Source organism: Micromys minutus, assembly GCF_963924665.1.
Source record: "Micromys minutus genome assembly, chromosome: 14".
In the NCBI taxonomy this organism is placed as follows: domain Eukaryota; kingdom Metazoa; phylum Chordata; class Mammalia; order Rodentia; family Muridae; genus Micromys; species Micromys minutus.
In genome coordinates, this window is record NC_137983.1 from 45285143 (window position 1) to 45308399 (window position 23257).

The following is a 23257-nucleotide window of genomic DNA, read 5'->3' on the forward strand; positions in this document are numbered from 1 at the left end:
TCACTGGCCCCTTTCTTTTCCTTCCAAGCACATTATATACACCAAAGGATTTAGAGGATACTACCTCTCTTACTCGATGCAGACTTGTGTTAAGAAGACCAAGAACAAAGATGATACCCAAATCCTTCATTTAAGCCATCATTAATTCTGTCCCCACACCCACAACACACTTCCTTGGTACCCTCTAAGCTCTATTCCCTACCCACCTACATTTGAACGGACTGTTTCCAGCCCTAAGGGTCTGTGCTCACAGCAGGGAGACTCTGGCAGATAGCAGGGACTCTGACCCTCAGCCTGTGTTTAAGATCAATCTGAGCCCAGGCCTTCAAAATACACCTTGCCGCCCATGGGATCCCAGCTCTACAGAGTTTGTGGGGATGAGCTTAGTAAGAAGTGAAGGAAACACACGTCTCTCTTTCACCCAATCTAGAGGCCCATGAGGTATGTATCCAGGGACAGGACAATGTATACCTAATAGGAATTCTGGTCTCTCTCTCCAAGGCAAAACTAGTCCTGACCTGGTGTGAGTTAAGTTGAAGTCAAGAGTATAAATGTAAATCAGAGTTGGCACCCAGCCTATGTCAAGGCCGGCCTCCTCTCTATCCCCAAAATTTATCATGATGCTCCAGCTGTTCCTAAGCTGGCCCTCACCCAGGGTAGCAGCAGATGTCAGCCTGGAGCTGAGGTCCTGGTTCCTGCCTTCCAGTCCTCTTGATCGTTCGTCTACAGGTACAAACAGCAGAGGAGGTCTAGGAGCCCCGGAAGCAGGAAGTCTAGAGCGTGGGTTCTTGCCTTTTACATGACACACAACCTTTCTCCCCTCTGGCCATGGAGAGTTCAACGTTGTATTTACTGAGCTTCAGGACATCTTCCCTTGGCTATGATTAAACGTAAGCTCCCCTGGAAGCTGCTCTGAGAGACTGCTGAGCAGATGTCACATCCTTCTGCAGAGACCCCTATGCAATGGGAGCAAACAGTATCAGGCCCTACATAGACCTAGAGGTTTTGTGGGACACCCAGTGAAATCATATTTGGGAAAAATACCTGACAGGCATATTGGTTTTGTAGCTATCCCCAAGATGAACTGAGAGATGCCCCTTTCTCTTAGCAAGACACATCAAAAACGGGAAATGAGCTGATAAAAGACTCTCAGATGCATATGTGTGTGGTGTGTAGTCACATGTGTGTATGCATATGTAGTTCATGTGTGAGTGCATGTGGGTGTGCGAAATCTGAGGTTGTGTATTTGGAAGCACCTTTAGCAGTCACTCTCAACCATATATATGTATATGTATACATATGCATGTGTATGCATATATATATATATAAAGATTTATTTATTTTAAGTATGTGAGTACATTGTTGCTGTCTTAAGACACACCAGAAGAGGGCATCAGAAACTGTTATAGGTGGTTGTGAGCCACCCTGTGTTTGCCGGGAATTGAACTTAAGACCTTTGGAAGAGCAGTCAGTGCTCTTAATTGCTGAGCCATCTCTCCAGACCTCGACCATACATATTAAGGGGAGGTCTCTCGTTAAAGCTAGAGTTTGCTGGTCCAAACTAGCCAGTTTACTCCCAAGGTTTCTCATCTCTGCACCCCACACGCTAAGATTCCAAGCAGGCTGCCATGTTCACCCAGCTTTTGCATGAAGTTCTTGGGGATCTGAATGCAGTCCTCACACATACACAGTGACCACTTTATCCACGGGGCCATCACCCCAGTCCCAACACTCATTTCTGTAGAAGTAAAAATACAACCTACTTCCTTCAATTTTGCTGTCTCTTTTCAGCAGTTCGAGCAACCCATGGAACTAAAGAGAACTCGTCCCCTTGCTTAGGCTAACAGCTCACACCAGCCCAACACTATCCAGCTCCCTCAGCTGAGCCAGAGGTGCACTTCGTTTGAGCAACTGGGCATCAGTCCCTAACCACATGCTCACTACCTGTTTGCAACCGAGTGTGTGAGTACTAAAGCAAACCAGGCGACCAGGATACCAGGCAGTGGGCCCTACACATCAACAAGTACATCTAGACAGGACATAAAACACACTGGAAAAATCTGAGACTGGGGATGACTAGTTTATCAGCCCAGCCTTGAAAGGAAGGCCTGATGGGAAAAAGAAACTGTGACCCCAGGTCCAGTTCAGAAGAGCTCTAACGTAGACAGGCCACACAGAGAGAAAGCGCTGTCTTCCCAGAGGTGGTGACACAGCTGGACAACTCAACCTGCCAATGCCCTTCTACAGCCACCGTACCCAGGCTCAAGGCATGGCACCTGTGCTCTGTGACAGCCAAGCATGAATAGGGACCTTCAGTCACTCCGTGTGGCTGCAGCTCAACAAGCTTCATCTAGCAAGAGAAGCGGATGCTCCGGCCGGACAGCCGAACCGGCAAGCAACTCCAGGAGCCATGGCCAACTGCACAGAGGCAGTTCAAGATAAGAGAACCTGGAAAAGATGTCACAGGAATCAATCAACGCCTTGGAGGCTGCAGAGCCCTTGGCAAAGCAGTTGGAGAGCTCAGGTGAACACAGAGAAGCATGCCCATGATGTGACTGAGTGTCTTACCCCCACTGTCTTCGAGGCAGGAACTTCTGGCCTGAGCCCTAAGGTCCGACCCCAAGAAAGAAGCCATGTTTCTCACTAACTGGATTCTCCTTCCACAAATCCCACAGATGCCCCAAAGTAACCATGGCTTTTACAGCTCGCCTTCTATCCTCTCCTACCTACCTAGTGGCTCACGCTGACTGTTTTTCTACTAGGGAGTATGGCCACAATTTTCCTTGAAGGAAAAGATGCTGCTTCAAAGGCAGGTGAGTGTGTTTTGGAAATGTTCTTTCCTCTTACTGTGCTGGGAGTGGAAGCTAGGATTTTATACACATTAGGCATGTACGCTACAGCTGAACTGCACCTCGGACCCTTGCATGTGTTTAAGGAAGACAGGGCATAGGCACAAATCCTTAGAGCAAAAGTCTCCTTGTGATTTTAGAAGCCATGTAACCAGACCTCAATTTACAAATCAGGAAACTACCTGGGGAGGCCACAGGGCCAGCACTGCTTAGACGTAGACGGTTGCTATGACTAACGTCGCCCTACTCCCCTTGGTCTCCACACACTTCTCCCTCATTTTTCCTTCTATATAGCCAGGCTTAGAAGCCCCACAGGTTCTAGCCCCCTAAGCCCAAGCTACACCCCCACAAATGAACAGCCCTCTATTCACAGTCTAGTGCCAAAATAAAGTGCCAACCTAGAAACTAAGAGTCACTCTGCCCCTAAATTCACATCAAGTCATTTTCTGAAAGTGGTGAGGTTGCAGCACAGAGAGCTGCTCCAGGCCAGTGGCCCCTCTCTCAGCCCTCTGCTCCTTGAGTGAAGAAAGACCAGGAGAGAACTGTCTCTTCCCATCCCTGGACCACTGAGCATCTTCCCATCCCTGGACCACTGAGCATCTTCCCATCCTTGGACCACTGAGCATCTTCCCATCCCTGGACCACTGAGCATCTTCCCATCCCTGGACCACTGAGCATCTTCCCATCCCTGGACCACTGAGCATCTTCCCATCCCTGGACCACTGAGCATCTTCCCATCCCTGGACCACTGAGCATCTTCCCATCCCTGGACCACTGAGCAGATACAGAACTAACTGGACCAAAGACTGGAGGAGGGTGCCATGATTTTCCAGGCTGAAAGACTTTGCAGGCCCTGGCCTAGCTTTCTCATTTTAGGAATCTAGGTGGCACAGGCAAGTCTGTGACCGTGTCTCCAAGTCATCTGACCACTGTAGAGCAGGAAAAGGGAGACCACCTTGATGGGACAAGGAGAAGAAAGCTTTCTCCAGCTTGCCTACTCTTGCTTTGGAGCAATCACTGCAAACAAGAAAATGTGCCAGCAGATACATTAATTCTGTAAGAAAAGAAGGCTCTAGGCAAATAGCTGTCAGTCAAGGCAAAAAGCAAAACAATCTATTGATTCTACTCCTTGCTCAATGAAGGGCAGCCCCACGCATATCCCTCCTTCCCATTTCCCTACCACATCCATCCACAGCGGTGCAACTGTAAAGGCAGACAAAAAAAAAAAAAAGGCTTTTAAAAAATTACCAGGAAAACTGATACTAAGAGGGGCCTTGGGAGAGGGAAGCAGAACCAAATACTCCGCCTTACAAGGAAGTGGGCTGGAGGAGGGGAGAGGCTCCCCAGGGCCAGAGCTTCAGTACGTGTCTGCTGGACCACTTTTCTGGCAACTGGACAACTGTTTCAGGATCTGAAACAGCCTCAGCTGTCTGGTCTCCATCTGCAAGACTCAGGACCCCAGGTGCTTGCAGACGCTCCTTTCCCTCCACCAGCATTCCTTATACTGGGTCTGTCTTCCAGGGCTGCAACTAGAGAGAAACAGGGTTCTGGTGGGGTCTATTCAACTCCTTAATGAAACCATCATGGTGGTTTGAATGGGGTGTCCCTCAAAAGTCATGGGCATTCAGTCATTCAGACCCAATTAGCATGAATGAAAGTCAACTGGTGCCCAGTTGGTACCTGTTTGGAGAAGATATAGGAGGTGTGGCCTTGCTGGAGGAAGTATGTTACTGGGAGAAGTTTCAAAAAGCATTTTGTGTTTGCTTTCTGTTTACGGTGTCTGGCTTGAAATATGCATTCTCCGCTATGGCTACGGCCACCCTTCCTGCTCCCTCCTCTCTGTCACCATGGACTCAACGCTGGAACTGTAAGCCCCAAATGTGACCCTTCCTTCCAAGAGTTTCCTTGGTCATGATGTTTTACCATAGCAATAGAAAAGAAAGTCATCTTCGTCCCCATAAAAAACGAGGCAGGGTCATCTGCCGCTTTGCATCTCCTTCTGGAAGACACACAGAGGTACTTCAGGGCAACCTGTTCCAAGATGGAAATCTCACTTATGAGATGCTTCAATTTGCTTAAGGAAGTAAATGCAGAGACTTATCGGCTAGCTCGAGTCACAATTACTCGCTTGTTCAATACCAATCTAGAATCAGCTCCAATGACTGCAAAATTAATGTTGTTTTCTCTCACATCTTATTTTTATCTCTTAACACCAAAACATTTATTTTTGGGTTTGGGGCAGATGAATAAACTGAGGCACAGGCGGAGCAAGTGTACTCTGTACCAAGCTGGTAATTGGAAGAGCCAAACGTTGAATTCAGGCTTTTTGACTTCGAATCCCACACAAACTTTTTCCAACATACCCTTCATGAAATCCCTGTCAGCTGCTGGAATCTTCTCACAGAGATCTTGCCCCCGGAATCAGCAAGCACTAAGCCTGCACAGGATGTACTGGCACTTGGAGTAACCAGTGCCCAGACTGTAAACACATGCACATGTCCCGTGCACACACACATGCACGTGTCCCGTGCACACACACATGCACATGTCCCGTGCACACACACTACATGCATCCCATCTTCACCCCTTATGATAGCTGTGACCTCTCTCTCGCTCTCCTCCAGAGAAACCAAGACACCTGAGCTGACCCAGTCCCTCAACCATAAGCAGTCATTACCAGTTCAGCCTTTACATGGTAGCTGTAGAAACTCTCTTTGTTTTCCACTGGAATGACTCATAAGCTCAGGAAAGGACGAGGCGCTGGAACAGTTTCAAATGACAGCTGCTCTTACTAAGACCCAGCTCCGTGGTGTCCTGTGCATGAAATAGCTCTGGCCTGCCTGGCATACCCAGCACAAAGCTTTTCCTGGATCCAGCTACAGCAGGTGATTCTTCCCTGAGCCCACGTTCCTGCCTGCCGTGTTCTACCCCTGCCCTACTGACTGATCATTTCTGTGAGCCTTTCTCTTCATCAGAGGAACACTTGCTCCCCTACTTTACGGCCCCAACTCTTGGCTACTCTTACAATGCAAGCCTTTAGAGAGGCATTATCCTATATGCCTTTCTGCTCTCTGGGTTACGAGGCTGCAGAAGGGGCAGGAATTGCATCCCCATCACATTGAACAACCATGTCATGTGACCAACCAGGGGAAGTCTGTCTTACAATACATCAATACAATCCCGCAGTCCCCAGTAAGTCTCCATCAAGGTGCTTGCTCCTCCCAAACAGAACTAACATATGGAGAAACATCGAGACAGGTCCTATGGCCTGGGAGGCCGAATCTCGAGAGGAGTCAAAGCATTGCCTCAAGCTGGCCCAGGTGCAGACAGAGGTGAGCCCACCACTTGCAAGGTTCCACCTCACTTCCAAGTCTCACCAGTGCCAATCTGCCCAGTGCCCACTGTCAAGACAGGTCTCCCCAGGGCCTCTCGGTCCTTACACAGATGAAAGAACAACACCAAATGGGAAAGAGTTATCTCACTGCAAGCTCTGCAACCTCTGCTCATATATGAAGGTAAGAGCTGGCTTTTTGGACAACAGAGATTTCCCCTCCCTCACCAAGAATCTGACTGTGGTTGCTTTCAGAGCCCCTGGAGAAAGGAAAAGACCCAGACCTTATCCATCAGCGAGGCTGGGTCTCTAGCTGCCCGTGTACTTAGAGGGACCCCACCTCTTCCCACATCCTCCAGAAAAGCAACACAGACACCTCCATCTGCACAACCAAATATCTTGAGAGGATGAGTCCAAACTCAGCAGATCTGGAAAGATCTTTGAAAGAGATACTGGACCCAGTACACTGTACACAGACATGGACCCCAGCCATGGATGCTTAGATTTGCATAAGAAACCCCAGCTACCCTGTGCCTGTATTAAACGGATACCTGTTAAGTGAAGAACTTGTGATCTGAAAGGCACTGAAAAAAGCAATGCCTGGCTCTGGGAAGAGCTTCCTTGCACCTTCCTGGTACCTGCAGGGGAAGGGGAGGGCCAAAGCCCCTTCCTTACAGGAACCTCGGTGGGTCCCTTAGAGGCTGGAGACTACCTGCAGAGTTTCAGTCTCTCAAAACCATGTTTAGAGTTAACAAACACCTGCTTGGTGTCTCTCCTGCCTCCAAATGTCACCTGGGTGGCATTTCCACTTGGGCCATGGCTAACATTTTGGAGCTGGGACCAGAGGAAGTGCAAGAAGGGTGGGTGTAGTCTGTGAGCATGGTGGCCACCCGTGACAGGGACACCTCAAAAAAATGGATGTGCAGGGTGAAAATGGCTGTGTGTGGGGGTGGGGGGTTAAAAGCACATGCATCCGGCCCATTCTCATTCCAAGGCTCCAGACTCTGAGATTTCCTCCATCCAAACCACTTCCCAAAATCGAAAGGCTAGCCAGTGGAAAACACCCATACGGATTAATTCCAAACATGCACACAAAGAGACACCCCCGAGACAGTCCCAAGAGGAAATGTTGTGAGGAGGCGGCTGATGGAAAGAGGAGGGATAGCAAGAGAAATCCCCTAATCCTGCCTGAGTGAGAAAGAATTCTGTTTCGGAAAACCAACTCCTCATTTTTTTTCACCAGGACCAAAGTACTCTCTTGGCACCTCTTCCCAGCGCACAACATCCTTTCGAAATTTGGAAATAATTTCCCTAATTCCTGCCTGCCCTAAAGAAAATGATCCTTTATTCTCCTAAATGTAAATAAATGTCTCTTACCCAAGAATCAGCCCTAAGAAACAGCCTCTTCTCACAGGGTCTGTAGCCCCTGCTAAAGCCCCTTAAGGGATCAAGGCCATAGTGTCTCAAATGTAAGCACCAATGTTGTTCACATGAGCCTAGACCTTACCCCCAAAGTCCTCATTAAACAGACGATTGCTCTCTCTCAAGCCTCTTGAAGGAGTCAGTTGGAGCCCAAGTTAAAGGACAGACTCACCCCAGTTCTCAAACTGGTCCTTTCAAAGCCAGGGTGACCCGAAGGCTCAGCATCTTAGGCTGCCACTGAATGAGCGGGTTCCACCTCAAGCCCCCCGACTTAAGCTACTGTTATCAAGGGCACCACACCCCCTGCAGATTCCTGTCTGAAAGCAAGGTCCTAACTCCTGGTGCTGCTTTGAAGGCCGTGGGAACCTCGGGAGGTGGAAACAGGTTATGGGGTGCAGGTCCTTGGAGGCACTTTGACCCTAATTCCCTCCTCTCTTGATATTTGATTCTGGTTTGCCATGAAGTATCTTCCTTGGCCCCATATTCTCACCACCATGATGCTCTGCAGAAGTGCATGGAACCAAGCAATCATGGACTAAACCCTCATACCACCAGGCTAAACAACCCTTTTTTCCCCTCCCTTACATTGTTTCTCTCAGGCCTTTGGTCACAGAGGGAGAAAAAGTGGCTAATACAACTGCATACACAGTTAAGGTGACATCTTTTCTGGAAAGAACTTCCAGGCTTCCCTTCCAATCCTCCGTTCACTCACTCTGTCATTCCAACATATCTTGGGTACCAGCTTCTGTGCCTCTATGTCCCTAAGCAGATCCCTTAAAATCACCAGGCAGCAAAGGAAGAAACCTCAGTATCTGCCTTGTTTTTCCCCCACTAGAATTCAAACTCGACAGAATGCAGAAAATGTTTTCAACACGCACTCCCATGCACTGGCCCCAGCTTCCAAAGCATTCAATACAACCAGCCCCCTACTCATTTGACTCAACAAATGCCTATTTTCAAAGAAACCTAAGCTGGCTGCTTCTGCTTCATTTCCCTCACAGGAGGCCATCCCGAGGCCTGCCCCTCCCAGAACCAGGAAGTCCCAAGTGCCAGCACTAAGTGGCACTCAGACCGGGCCGATGTGGCTGAGGCAGCTCCTTCAGACATCAAGACAACGGCAGAGCCAGGTCTTCTAAGGCAAGCCAGAGTGACAGCGTTAGTGACAGGCAGGGCCCCTTACACGGCAAAGCCATAGTTCAAATATTTATCGTATGTGTCTGGCTTTCACACAGAATGTGCGACCTGCCAGTTACCACTGTTTACCTTGGTAGAAATTCACGGGAAATCTTAGTCTGAGCAGGCCCAGAGTTTATTTTACTGCCAGAGAGACAACTTTCTTTGATAAATCATCCGTGTGACAGTGTTCCTGAAAGACTAAACAAAGATCTCAAACATAATCTACAGCCTTTGAGAAACCTTGCAAAGCTAATGCGTGTTTAATTGGCTGCTCTAAGCAGGTTGGGGCAGGGCAAGGGTCTGACATTTCTTTGGCCATTTGTTCTCCTTTTTTTTTAAGAGAAAAAAAATACAGATTGAAGCTTTTGGCTCGTTTCTGCAAAACTGGATGAAACCTACCAATATCTCAAGGCTCCTTTCTTCTGAGTGTAGCCTATTTGTGGGGCTGAGTGGCACAAGGAACCGGTTTGAAAAGGAACCCCGGACTGGAATAGTGCTTGAGAAAAAAGGGGAGGGAGAGGGAGGTGCCCCAACACAAAAGGGGCTCTCAAATCTCTCTGAAACAGACCCCAATAAATTATGAGTGGAATATATTACGGATAAGATTTCTCAAAAGCACACGGACACAAAAGACAACTTCGGTGGGCGTGTCCTGGACCTGCTGTAGATTGGGTGATAATTGTCTGGCTGCTTCCAGCTGCATGACTGAAAGGTGTCATCGAATGCAAGCCCCGGATCTCACTTCTAGAATGGAGGGGGTCTGAGGCTTGGGGGAGGGGCAGCTGCCTGCTCCTGTTTGGTTTGTTAACTGTGGCATCTTGTACAAGGCAATCCCTGAAGTTTTCCAAACTACCTCGTAAAAACCTTCTGCTAGCCGGAGAATCACCTAGATATTCCTTTGTATTTCTTAATCTTTCACTTTTTTTAAAAAAGTTTTCTCTTTTTGCCCAACAAGATGAGAATTCTCCTCCCTAGATTGAGTTCCATCCTAAAATGGCTCTTTGCACTGAGTGAATATGGCTATGGCTTCCATAGTCCAGGAAATGGAATTAATTAATCCACTTGATTAATTCAGTTCTCTGAACAACATAATGTTGTAATTACCATTTGAGAAGCAGGCCCAGGGAGGTTGAGAGTGTTCCTCGTGGTGGCCCAGCTTAAAGGGTTTAGATTTAACCCAAGTCTGTCTGGCTCAGTCAGCTTGGCCTCTCCCACCAAGAAGAAAGCCAACGATGGTTAAGCGCCTTCTCTGTGTAAGGCACGGGGCATTTAAAGTCCACATTCTGAGACCAAAGGAGCACTCCATCTCCCTGTCAGGGAGCTCCTCCACCATCTCAGCAGGATAGGAGGTGATGGGTAAGCCAGGGCGAAGGTGAGACCAGAAAGTATCATCTATCTTGCTGCCCAGCAAGTACTAGCAAAGAAAAGCTGTCAGGGATCCAGGCCAGGCAGCCTGTCTCTTGCTTGTTAGTCTATAAAGGGAGGGCACAGAACTGGCTGGCCTTTGAGGTTCCACCCAGCTCAGACTACCTTTACAGTGACAAACTGGTCCCCGTGAGCCACCCAGGACTTAGGCTTCCCTGAATCCCAGGTTTTCCCCTACCTGTCCCCCCCCATCACCCACCAGAAAGGCTTCCAAAGGGTGACACCTGGGGGCAAATCCTCCTCGGTCACCTTACCCATGACTGTCACATCATACCGTGAGAGGAGAGGACGTCAGACTTTGTAAGGTTAGGCCAAATGTGCAGACAAACACTGTCTGATCCACTCCCCTGAGGTCCTCTGAGTAGCCCCATTTGTCAGGAAAGCATAGAGAATCAATGGTGTTGGTCAGGGGCCGAAGGGGAAGGGGAGCGATTATTATCAGGCACAAAGTTTCAGTGCAGGTAATGAAAACGCCAGAGACAGACCCGGTGATGTCCTCTCCACGGTGTACTTAACACCACTGACTGAGCACTTAGCAACACCTGAAATGGAAAGGTGTCTGTTAGGTGGTCACGGCAAAAGGAGGAAGATCGGCAAGCGGGAGTTCTCAAGGCCAGGGCATCTCGGCATTCAGAGGAAGGTATTTCCCAAAGATTCTAGGTGGTGCCGCAAGGAAAGGACTGGTCCTAGGGAATAACCTGGTCAGAACTAGATTTAACTAGAGAATAGGCATTATCTGGTTCTAATGTGCACATACCTCAATCTGTAAGGCAAGCCACACATCCCAGCTTGAAGAAGGTAAAGTGTTCGAGAGAGCACTGGGTTTGGTTTAAAAAATTTAAAACAAACAAACAAAAAAACCAACAGAGGTGTTAGAGCTTCTAAAAAATCAGCACTCACTAACTCGAGTAAAAGCCATTAAGGCCCCACTCACTCAAGACACATCTACATTAAATAAATAAATGAATAAATAAATAAATAAGCAACAAAATAAGCTTGAGTCTAGCCTGTGGGCTTCTCACCAAATCTGCACCTATCAGCTGCCATCTCACTAGGGGAAACTGAGGCACGAAGAGTTGGAGAGACTTGCTCAGCATGGCAGGGCCCCCACACAGCGGAAGAGCTACTCAAAGGACGTGACTCTGCGTCAGAGGGTACATCAGCCCCATCCTGGGGTTTTAAGGTGCTGACGTCATGCTCGAGAACTTTTGTCCTAACATCTTCTGCCAACCACAAATCAGTGAGAGGGAAAGGTACGCCTTGCTCACTGGATGAGAACATTGGTTCTTTACAGCTTTTCCTCCTGGTTCCTCAATGGCTGACCTCAACCAGGCTACTCCTCTGCCTAGGCCCTGGTTCTCAAACCAGTCCCTTGGGTCTCAAACCTTTACAGGAACCCTCCAGTTTGTGATCACGGACAAGTCGGTGATTGTATCAGCTGCATTGATCCCACACAGCGTTCCAGGCTTTGAGTTCAGCGCGGGTTCAGCATAGATTCCCAACCCACCCCTAGGAAACCTGGTTGAGATGAGAGGCAGGCTGTGAACCATAGTACGCCATGTAGTGCTTGGATCTAAAGGCCAAACACAATTCCCTGCACTCGGGAGACTTGACAACTGCCCCACGCTCAGAGAGTGTGGATGAGACCCCTGTTCTAGGTGCCCTGAGTTGTTTGTCCTCCTGTGTGTTTGGTTTTACTTTGAATGAACTGGACCAGGTCACTCCAAACCAAGCATGTAGCTTCCATCAAGTAAACAGCACACTGCACACATCCACTTGGAAGGGATGCTGCCCTTTACTGTGTGCCCGGTGTGTGTGAGACATTGTCCGGGGCTGGTGAAAAGCATAAAGGGACCTTTTTGTTCTAAGACTTGTGTTTTCTTCACATTTTAGCAATGAGGTTAATGCATTCTTTGTCAGTGGTACAAGCAGAAAGAGAGAGACAGACAGACAGACAGAGACAGAGAGACCGAGACAGAGAGAAACCGAGACAGAGATACAGAGAGGATGAGAGAGAGAGAAAACATCTATTAATCATGCAGAAGGTAAATATGGATCCAGACACAGAGCCTGCTCTCAAACATGCCCCGCTTTTATAACTGGCACGCTGGCAGCTGGTCTCCCCCATATCCAAGAGGAAACCTAAAGTTTAGTTTGGAACATCTGAGCTGACTTTTTGCAAGAGAGCAAACTGCCTTTCCGTGAAGCTCTGACACCGGCTCAGCCAACATAGCTTGAGAGGTGGAGCAAGAACAGATCCACGGAGGCGCAGGGACCACAGGAAATACTTCTAGGAAACATTTCCGGTGCTGGCTCAGAGAAGATTTTCTTTTCCTTTCCTGTTTGACTAATCTTACTTGTTGTCAGGTATGGGTTTTTCTCTTTGAGGAAACATATAAACAAAGGAAGGGTGGATAGTCTCTCAGGGGGCAAGGAAAATATAGGGGAGGGAGCAAAGAAACCTTTTTTTTTTTTCTGTGAAAGGAAAAGATGGGGGTGAACAAGAACTGTCAGGCTCCAAGTGTAAAGGTAAGTACAAGGTAAGCACCCCACTTTCTTGGGAAAGGACTGTAATGTCCCAGGGGTGCTGCAGAAGAGAAAGGCCTGAGGGCTGGAAGTAGAATAAAAACCCCATGGTGGCTCCGAATCAGATTAGCATCTCTCTGAGATAAAGGAATCTAGAGAGGGAGAGAGGCCTTGGCTTCCAGCTTTCAACACTAAGGTTGTCCATGTGGAAGCTTGCAAATGCTACACAGACTGACCTCTTTAAGAACTAAGCACAGCACCCGTCACTGAGTCCTCACTGTGACATCAGGCAGGGCGACCACCATTTTGAGACCAAAAAGGCTTTTCATCGGTTAGGCTAACCGTGGGCTCCCCACATCTGCTGCCTGATCCAGGCTGATCTGGCTGCATTCCTGAGCATCAGCACACACACTTTCTACTGTTGTTTTTGCTGTTGGGGGGGGGGGGGGATGTGCTCTGAGCTTCGAGGGTAGAGCTCAAGAACAGAGAATATAGAAAGGCAGACAGGCCATAGGGTCAAAAAAATTCATCATTCAGTGGGGAAGGTAGCAGGCTCGGCATGTCCGGCTCCACACTGGCGGTGAGTGTAGTAGGAAGCAAAGGGAGAGCCAGTGAGTGTGTGTGTGCTCACGTCTAAGGAGCACACTGCAAGCACAATGCTTTCCAGCAACTGATATCGTCCCACTGGGGACACCAGGGCCACTTAATACAAAGCTTGATCCCTGGAGTGGGGAGTCAAACATTCTTTGCCTTGTGTTAGCTTGCGTTGTCAAATGCTTTTGTTCTCTAACTGAATCCCATCAGTGTGGCTGACTGACTCTCTTCCTTGAAATGAACCGACCTAGGCAACAAGTTTCTCAACAAGGCTGAATTCTGCAGGGCGCTAAAAAGGGCAGGGCTAAGCTTAGTCCCCACTGAGAGAGAGGAGAGAGGGGGGAAGAGAGAGGAGAGAGAGAGGGTGGGAGAGGGAGGAGAGGGGGAGGAGAGGGGAGGAAAGAGAGAAAGAGGAAAGGAGAGGAGAGAGGGAGGGGGAGGAGAGGGGAGGAAAAAGAGGGGAGGAGAGAGAGGGGAGGAGAGAGGGAGAGAGAAAGAGAGAGAGAGAGAGGAGAGAGAGAGGAGGAGGAGAGGGGAGGAAAGAGAGGGGAGGAGAGGGAGAGAGAGAGAGAGAGAGAGAGAGAGAGAGAGAGAGAGAGAGAGAGAGAGAGAGAAAGAGAGAGGGGGGGGGAGGAGAGGAGAGAGAGAATATGAATATATCCATATAGTCTATTTATCATTTTCTAAGAAACTTACAAACAAAAAGGCCAAGAAATGCTCTCCTCTCCCTCAGAAAAGCCTGACACACCCGATCCTCACCACACACACACACACACACACACACACACACACGCACACACACACACAGGACCTGTGTGCCATAGTCACAGTGCGGTTCTCCATCAGCCAGGAGAGGAGGAGGCCCCTTGGTGAGTCAGAATACTCCAAAGGAGAAAGGCAGCTAGCTCCTTCCACAGCATTGTGAGGATTTCATAAAATGAACCATATGCAAGGTCTTGGAGGACCCCATGAACCTAAGAAGAAAATACTTTTAGGGTTACAGGACCGCAATCTTAAGTAGCCCATCACTCTGGACCACCGAACATGCATACTTATTGATAAGAGGCAGTCCTTTAAGTAGCATTATCCTGGGGACTGTTGGCTTGGCAGGAAAAGACTTCGGTGGGGAGTGACTGACAAAGGTAAGTTGAGGCACAACCACTGGACTTCTGCCTTTGTTAGAAAGCCAACCTTTCCATGTCAGGTTCTCCGGAAGGCTTGCCTCTTCAGTCCTTGACTTCCAAATGTATCTGTTAGCTGCCATGAAACCCCCAGGGGACAGAATTAGGGCCCAGGAGTGAGAAATTGGGGGGAGAATTAATGACAATTTGGGGTTGGTAAATTCCAGGCAAAGGTTCTGGACCTATATCCACTTTCTCAACCAGGCTGCCCTGATGTTGGTCTTTTAAGTCCTAGAAACTCTGCTCTAAAGGAAAAACCTCTGCTCTAGAAAATCAGCGATTGGTGTCTAGGTGGGATTTGGAATGGCATCTGGTACAATTCATTGTACTCAATAAATGTTAAGTGAAAAGGGATATAAAAGCAGATAAAGACTCGGACTCACACGCCCTGGGTTGGGAGCTTCCGTAATAGGAATTCATGCCTTGCCAATCACCTCCATACCTTCAGTCCTGGGGCTTCCACTGCATGTCCCTGAACCTGATAAAATCCCACAAACATGTCATCCAGCAGAGCATGACTCTCCGGGCTCCATCTGAGATTGGTCCCCCAGACTCACGAAATGTCAGGGCAACCGGTAAACATGAGCATGGTTCGCCATCTCTAAGATGGATGACTTAGGAAGAACAACCTCTTCTTTAGGCCTCCTGGGGAGCCTTTGGGATTCTTCCAGCCGTCCACATGGAACAAAAGGCTTCCTGTCAGGGTTCCTCTGAGACTCTATTCACTCTCTTGTTTCCTTTCCTTCCAGGTTTATCTTTGGGAAGGACCCGTGTGCATCTTTGTGGATAAAAGTTGGGCAGCTGCAGCAATATGGGGCTGTGTACCCACATACTGTATGAGGGAGACCCACCAGTCTGAGCCCAGTTTGGGGCACCTCCTGAGGCAAGAAAAGAGACTTAACATCAAGATGGGAGTGGAAGAGTCATCTGACTTTGTGTGTATTCCTATACATGTCATCCATTGTTGACACAGGACCTGGCTATGTAGCCCAGACTGGTCTCAAACTCAAGATTCTCCTGCCTCCTCCACCCCTAAGTGGGATTAGATGTATGCACCACCAGACCCAGTTTCTTTCTAACATTTTAAAGGAACTCAAAATAAAACTCTAGATGTATGGTATGGTAGCCTGTACCTATATTCTCAATATAGGGAAGTAGATGTAAAAAGATATAGAGTCGGAAACTAGCCTGTGCTACATAGCCAGTGAAAGGCTATCCTGTGCTACATCCAAAACTGTTTAAAAAAAAAAAGAAACTGTCTTAAAAACTTTTAAGAGACAATAAGAAAAAAAAAAGAGTATGACTCATACAGGCAAAAAAAATGTAGCAGAAACTGTGTTTTTCTTACACATATTTGTCCCCTCGAATGCTTGATAACAAAATTAAAGCCATCAGAAATAAATATAACTTTTAAAGAATGGTTGGGCAATAGGAATAGGTTCAGTGAGGGACAGCGCCTGTCACCAAGTCTGACAACCCGAGTTCATCCCCAGCACCACACAAACGGAAGGAGAGAGCCAACTCAACAGGAGAGAGCTGTTTTCTGACCTCCTCATGCACGAGCACACACGCCCAGGTTAGAAAACTCAATTAGCATCTACCTCCATTAAGGTGTCTGTGACAAATAGTGAAACCAATCAGCTTCACCTGCAAGCACAGAGAATATGTGTGTGCCATGATGCACAAACTCCCTGGGCTTGTGAGTGTTCGCACATGCGTGTGGAGCTCACTGGAGCACAGCGCAGCATGTCAGGTTCATGAAAACTCAGTGGCTCTGACGTGAAGACTCACGTCAAGCCTCAGTCCGAATCTGTCCTTCAACAAAATGGCCCTCCTCGATGTTCCACGTCTGGCAGTGGAGACCCAAGGGAGGGAGGGAGCAGGGTCCAAAAGGTCACAGCTCATATTTATGTTCTCAGAGGCCATCCTGGAAGGGTCCTGGATTTGTTCCCTAGTCCAGGCTAGCCCTGTTTTGTCAGCTGCAGGTGCTGATTGAGAATTCTCTCTCAACCCAGAGTAACGTAGGAAGTAGGGACAGAAATCACACTCCTGCGACAATGCCAATGTTCTTTGCCTGGAAGACTCAGACTAGGGCCCCAGGTCAATCCTGAGGCAAAAATCTCCCCATCCTGGGAAGGCGCCCCACCTACCCTGGGCCATTTCAGTCCAGGATAGAGTAGTGCTGACACCTAGGGGTGGGTATAAAAAAATCAAACCATAGTGAAAGAGCCAAGCCAGGGCTGCTTCTGCAGCGGGGTGAAGAGAATTTTAGAGTCTAGCACCTCAGCCCCTGGCTTCATCCCTGTCCCTAAGTCTGCATCCCTCTGCCATTGAAGAAGGTTCTCCAGAATCTGAAACACAGAGGCATACACAGTCTAACTTTAAGAGTACATAGTGGTACAGACACCTTTAATCCCAGCACTCAGGAGGCAGAGGCAGGTGGATCTCTAAGTTTGAGGCCAGCCTGGTCTACAGAGTGAGTTCCAGGACAGCAAAGGACAAAAGATAGTTCATGCTTACTCCGCCTAGACAGACTTCCTTTTGCCTAAAAGTGAAAATGAGAGGGGGTGGAGACAGAAGACGTGAAGCTCAAACACAATGTTCCCATGAGCTCATGCCCACAGGAGTGAGGGCTGGGTAGGACGTGGGACAGGGAAAGGCAGGGATCCCAAACCCCACATGAGGCTGGAACTCTGTCTTACCAAACTCGCTTGCACAGAGATGTTCAATGATGGCCTCCGATTTCAACTCATTGTCACATGGGGGACACACTGGTGTACCTAGCAAGGGAAAACAAGCAGAAACAGATGCTGTAAGTCACGGTGATGGGGACCTTTGGACAACAGACTAGGCAGGAGTTAGGCAAACAAGAGCTAGAGGTCTTTTGGGGATCCTGAAAGACTTCCTGTGAGGGATGGTGAAGGGCTCCTGAACTCAGAACCAAACTCATAAGCAGATGAACATTTCCATCAGACATTTCGGCCTAGGTACGCTAAATATGATGGTTATTTAATCAACTGCTCTGTGAGGTAGGTAGGAGAGGGTCCAGGCTGTTGTGAGTACCTAAAAAAACAAAAGCAAAAAAGAAAAAAGGAAAAAAGAAAAAAGCTGGCTTATAAGCCAAAACAGATCTTCTCATGAATTGTTTCTAGTTCTTCCCCCTCCCCTTTATCTAGCTCCACTCCCCCTGATTCTGGCCCCTCCCTATCTGCAGACTCTGAACATGACAGCCCATCAGTTCGAGCAGGTCTCTAGGACCAAGAGAACAGTAATCCTCAAATATTCAAGACCAGGGCCCTGAGGTGTCATAGAGACTCCAAAAAACAGGCTGTGATGTGGGGGAGGGGAGGAACTAGCAAGACCCACCAAATGGAGGACAGAGCTGGCCAGGGTGGAAACCCTTTGGATGATCTTTCATGAAGTGCTTTGAAGAGATGCATGTGTGCGTACATGCGTGGCAAGCCACTGGGAGGCTATTAAACTCCCTTAGGAAGAGGCTTCAGAGGCCTCTATGGAAGGATGGAATACTATGTTTATAGGAGAATCCTTCAAGAGTGGAATTCCTCCTCGTTGCTCATTGTCTATCAAATAGCGTCCAGCTTCCTGATGGCCTAGACAACCTAAGCCTAGTCCACTCCCAACACCCTAGACACTGGAGACCAGAGCCTGGCTGGGGCCGAAAGGATGTCACCCTGAGACAGAAACCAAAGGGACCTCTGCTACACCTCTGCTCTCTGGCTTTCTTTTCCCATCCCGTATGGCTTCACCAACACCACCAGCTCCCATCCCTCCTCCCCCTCCCTCAGGGCTCAGGCCGTGAAATGGGCATCCCTAGGGACCTGCTGCTGCTCCCCAGCCCTCTCCCTCCAAGGCTGAGAACACATCTCCGGTCTGTATCCACCAGTTTCTCTCCCACATGTACCACACTCTGGCAGCCACCTTTCAGATTTTGGGAGCAAAAGAAACTCAGTGCAAGCAGAAGCTAAGCAAGCCTCTTTGGGCCTGAGGTTGAAAATATGCCTGCTTCACTCCCAGAGCTTGTGATTGGCTTCTGGAAGTAAAGTTTCTGAATACAAACAGACAAACAGACCTCTTTCCCAGAATTCTCCATCATGACATCTGCTTTCTACGTAAAGTTCGAAAAAACAAGCAAAGGAAGGTGTAGACAGAACCACGTGACCTATAATAGGAACATGACCTGTGTGTTTGGGTTTCCTCTCTGCTTTTGGGGTTGGTTTTTCTTTTCTTTGTTTTTAAGTAAAAGTTGTTACATTGCAATGATCAGGGTATAAAATGTTGAACAAGGCATTATAGGCCTCCTTCAGACACCCCCCAAAAACTCTGCTGGCATTTCCAGCCTCTGCACTCCAACAGGACAAGTTTCAGTTTGGGGACTGAGCCCGGCCTGCAAGAATTCTCAGTGGCTTCTTGAGGCATGGGGATGAGGGTGTGCAGGGGGAAGGGTGGATCACCATGTATTTTCTATGTGGCCTTCCCTCCTCTCAGTACTTCTAGCAAAGAGCTGAACAGCTCTCGATCGAGAGAGAAGAGTGTGTAATGCAATATTAATCTTTGCCCCTAGTGTGTCTTTGGGGCCCTGCAAGGCTGCCTCACAGGAGCAACGGAGACTTCTATTGGACAGGTAAACCGAATCATGGCAGTAAAAGTGTGACGCAAATGAATGAAACACTGAAAGGTTCTGTACTTCCTTAATGTTATGAGGAAGTGAAGGGGAAAGGCCAGAGTCAGAACTAAGATTACTTTGCAAAATCAATGTGTATAGGGAGAGAGTGGGGGAGAGGAGCAGGGACAGAGGTGAGGGAAGGGAAAGGCCGGGGCAGGGAGACTGATTTTCCTTGGGCAGCTAGTTCACTAAGGGGACAGGAGGAAGTACCATAACAGAGTCCGGGAGGAGTGGCCTCTCCAGTCTGTGACTTAACCTGGCTGATTTAATGCACAACATGCCTAAACAACACGGCCTAACAAGACGAGTTCCTTCTCACAACTCGGTAGAACCTGGCAGGGAAGGAGAAGGACAATCTATTAAATTAGTGTACTGTATGCCCGAGACTTAGAAGTCAGTTTCCCGGGATAGACAACATAATTGCTTTTCCAGACAGAAGCTAAGGTACCACGAGCAGCCACTGTTAGAAAGAGGAAAAAGAAAGTCTTTCATTCTTTGGCTTGCTTCTCACATAAATAAGGGGCTTTCCAATACTCCCAAAACCTGTGTCCAAGCATCTTCAGATTTCTTTACATTTCGGTATTAGGAATACAGGATAGATAATGGAACACCTGTCCCAAAGTCCCAGGGCTTGTTCCAGAGCCACCAGCCTAAGGTTCTGAGGACCAGTACTGTAATCTGTCTTAACCTTTCCCCTAAACAGCTTAGCACTCAACTGACAGTCAGACAGCCCTGGGGGGCAAAAGTGGGTATCCATCCCTCCCATGGGATACCCTCCTCATGATGTCTCTCTGCAGGCACTGGTGCCTTTTAAAAAAATCAAAAATCACTTAAGAAAAAGCCAGCCATCCACACTCCTGCCAGACAACACACACACACACACCCTACACACACACCTACCTTGATTCAGCAAAGCATTCCTCCATTTGAACACCAAACAAGGAGGAACCAGAGACATGGGACACGGAACCACGCAGAGGCATCCATAAATGGGTGAGGGTGAGTGTGCCTTTGCCATGCCTGTCTCTTGGAGGTACTTGTTTGCCTGGACTCTCCCTCAGAAACAGCACCACCCCGATCTGGTCCTCTTTTCTTGCCCCCAAACATCAGACCCTTCACACAAAAGCTGTTTCTCACAGGCTTCCACTTTAAGCCGACCAACAGCCTCAGCAAAGAGCAATCAATCAGTGGCCATGGGGAATGGACAGGATTTAAGCAAAGTTGGCCACAGGCTCTCCTGGCAGGCAGAAGCTAGAAAGAAAACTGTGGTCTGCAGGGGGCTGTGGGGGTGGGGGGACTCAATGGGGTTAGAAGGCACAGTGCTCTGGTCTAGGGAAATGCTCAACCCCCAGTGAGCCACTTCAAATGGTTACACATACCAGCCCTGAGGACAGGGGTGCCCAGGGCTACCATTTACCTTAGAGGCTGGGGCCCATGCCAGACAAGGGCAATCACTTTGGACCTACCTTCCTCCCTAGAATGAATAGGAGCCTTCAAACTTTCCTCATGTCTACCCCAGTCCTCACTCTGAGGCAGCTAACAGAGGCACCAACAAGAGGCACTTGGCAGTGAGTGCATGCCTGTAATCCTAGAACGGAGGAGATTGAAACAGGAGGAATTTGTGTTCAAGACCAGCCTGGGCTGTACACCAAGAGACTAAGAGACCCTGCTTTAGAAAGCCAAGACACTCAACACTTCAAGATACGCTAAAGTCTCCTCTGCAGAAATGGCCGGGAGGTGCCAGCCTCTGTGACAAGAGCTGGACAAGAATCTGCTCTATATTCCCGAGGCTCATGCCCCAGGACTGAACTCGGTCGGGCTTCAGGCCACCAGCTGTGGTGCAGGGATGGGTTCTGTGCGTCTCTGGTTTTGTTTTGTTTTGAGTCTCCGGATTTTCTTTTTTCTTCTCACGTGAAAATCTCCCCTTCAAATACCGGGTTCCCAAGAGAAATTCTGGTTCCCCAGGGTTCAGTATTTGCAGCGCCCAATTTGCAGGTCCTCACCCGCCCCCCAGGAGGAGATAAACAATGAGCTAATTACATTTTTATCTTTCTAATTACCTAAGGATTTGTGTGAAGGAGAGAGGCAGGGGGTATGAAAGGCGGAGAGGTTTTTGCATCCCCCTAGGTTTGGTTAAACTCAAGGTTGCTGCCTGAATCTAGAGGCAAAGAAACAGAAGTTGCGCTTTTTAAACAACTTTCCTCAGCCAGTTCTGCAACACGACTGGAAGATGAGCTAAGCAAAGAGGATTTCTTTTTATTGCTTTTTTAGAAAAAAAAAGTTTACCAACTTATGAAAATAAATCCCTCATTCTGGAGTTTTGGGGTTGTGTTGTTTGTTTGTTTGTTTTTTGTAGTTTGAGCGAGTGGTTTTCCAAGGGAGCGGTGTCTGTCTCGGATGTTAACAGTTTTGGATGAGGACCCCGCGCTCTCCCTGAAGAGACGACGGACGTCCTCCTTTTATTTAAAACCTAGGCTTTGCTTTGTTTCAGGTATGGAAAACGCCAGACTGGAGCTTAGGAAGGGGCTCCACGCTTCCCGGGGCAGAGGCTCTTTAGCAATCACGGAGTACCTGGGGCAGGAGAAGCGCCAAGCGATGCCTGGGCCTCCCAGAAGCTTTCGGGATCGGGTCTGCACACCTTGCGGGTGGCTGTGCGCGGCTCCCGGGCTTTCCCCTCTACAGCCCGGGGCCAGTGCGGCAAGGCGCGGGGCTCCGCGGGCATGGGAAGGCGTACCCTTACCTTGGGGCTTGGAGGCTTCGGTGGCATTGGGCGGGGTCATGGCGATGCAGACGTCGCCCTCGGGGAACTTGTCACATTTGAGCATCTCGGGCCAGTAGAAGCCGAAGAACTGCATGACCGGTTCGCAAGAGTCGCGCACGGCCTCGCAGAGCCAGCGACAAGGGTAGATGGGCCGGTCCAGACAGACGGGCGCGAAGAGCGAGCAGAGGAAGACCTGGGTGCCCATGTGGCAGTTCTTGTTGAGCAGCGGCACCCAGCTGCTGGCCTGCTGCTTCACCTCTGCCATGGTCTCATGCTCCAGCAGGTTGGGTAACACCATCTTCTTGTAGCCCACGTTGTGGCATAGCCGCAGGTCCACCGGGATGTCCACGCACTGCGGGGGCTTGGTGTAGAAGCGCCCGCTCTGATACGAGCCGATGTCCGACTGGAAGCTCACGTAGTCGTACTCGCTGGCCGAACCCGCGGCCAGCAGCGCGGCGGCCAACGCCAGCAGCACGCCGGAGGCGGCCCCGCCGCGACCCCGCGCGTTGCGCCCGACGCCCATGCTGCTCGGCGACGTCGGGGCTGCCCACGCTGCCTTCACGCGCGCGTCCCGCTGCAAACTTCCCGGAGCCTCCGGGGACAAAGGCGCAGCGCCTGGCCCCGTCCGGCTCGCGGCCGCGCGCTGCTCCCGGGGTCTCCGATCGATGGGGTCCTCGGCTTGCCGCAGGTCGCCGCGGCGGGGCTGGCGCGGGGCGGGGCGGGGAGCGCGCGGGACCGAATGCCGTCCCGGCTCGCGGAGGCGCGGCGGGCTGCGGGCTGCTGCACCTACTTGCGACGCTGCAGCTCGAGTGCGCGGTGTGCGGGTGGCCGAGCCCTGGATCTCCCGCGCGCAGCCAATCAGCTCCGCGCTGCCGGGAGCCGCTCGCCACACCGCGTCAGTCAGCCGCGCAGTTAACCAATCGCCGCGCCGGCCAGAGGGATCGGTTTACTAGAACTAGACCCAGGTCAACACCCCTTAAAAAGCAAAAGCAAAAACTAAGCAAGTACTTCGAAGGAGGCAGATGCAAAGGGAGGAGAGCAGTTAGAAGTGTGGGGTGGGTGGACACGGTGTTGGACGCTGAAGTTAAACGTTAGTCGGTTTGTTTATTTGTTTGTCTTTTAAAAGGACTCTTCATAATACTTGCAAATTGATGCAGTTGGGAGGACCTTTTTCTACTTGTTTTCCTAGTTCCAAGGAACAACGCAACAAACCAGCAGCCCTTCGCTCCACGGTTTTAATCATATGTACTGAGGCAGGCTGCATCCCAGCTGCTCAGATGGGCAAGCTGAACTTAGGAAGCTCGTTTA

General features: G+C 49.4%; 1 protein-coding gene across 1 annotated transcript in view; it reads right to left on the reverse strand.

Moving 5' to 3' along the window:
* SFRP1 (secreted frizzled related protein 1) overlaps positions 1-22724 on the reverse strand; it is a 38352-nt gene extending 15628 nt beyond the window's left edge. Inside the window, exons 1-2 of the mRNA XM_080928396.1 lie at positions 21929-22724; positions 17207-17284 (exon numbers count right to left, since the gene is read on the reverse strand). Coding sequence (XP_080784522.1) covers positions 17207-17284; positions 21929-22472 — 622 coding nt within the window. The 5' untranslated portion in view covers positions 22473-22724. The remainder of the gene's footprint in view (positions 1-17206; positions 17285-21928) is intronic.
* Between the last annotated feature and the right edge of the window lie 533 nt (positions 22725-23257).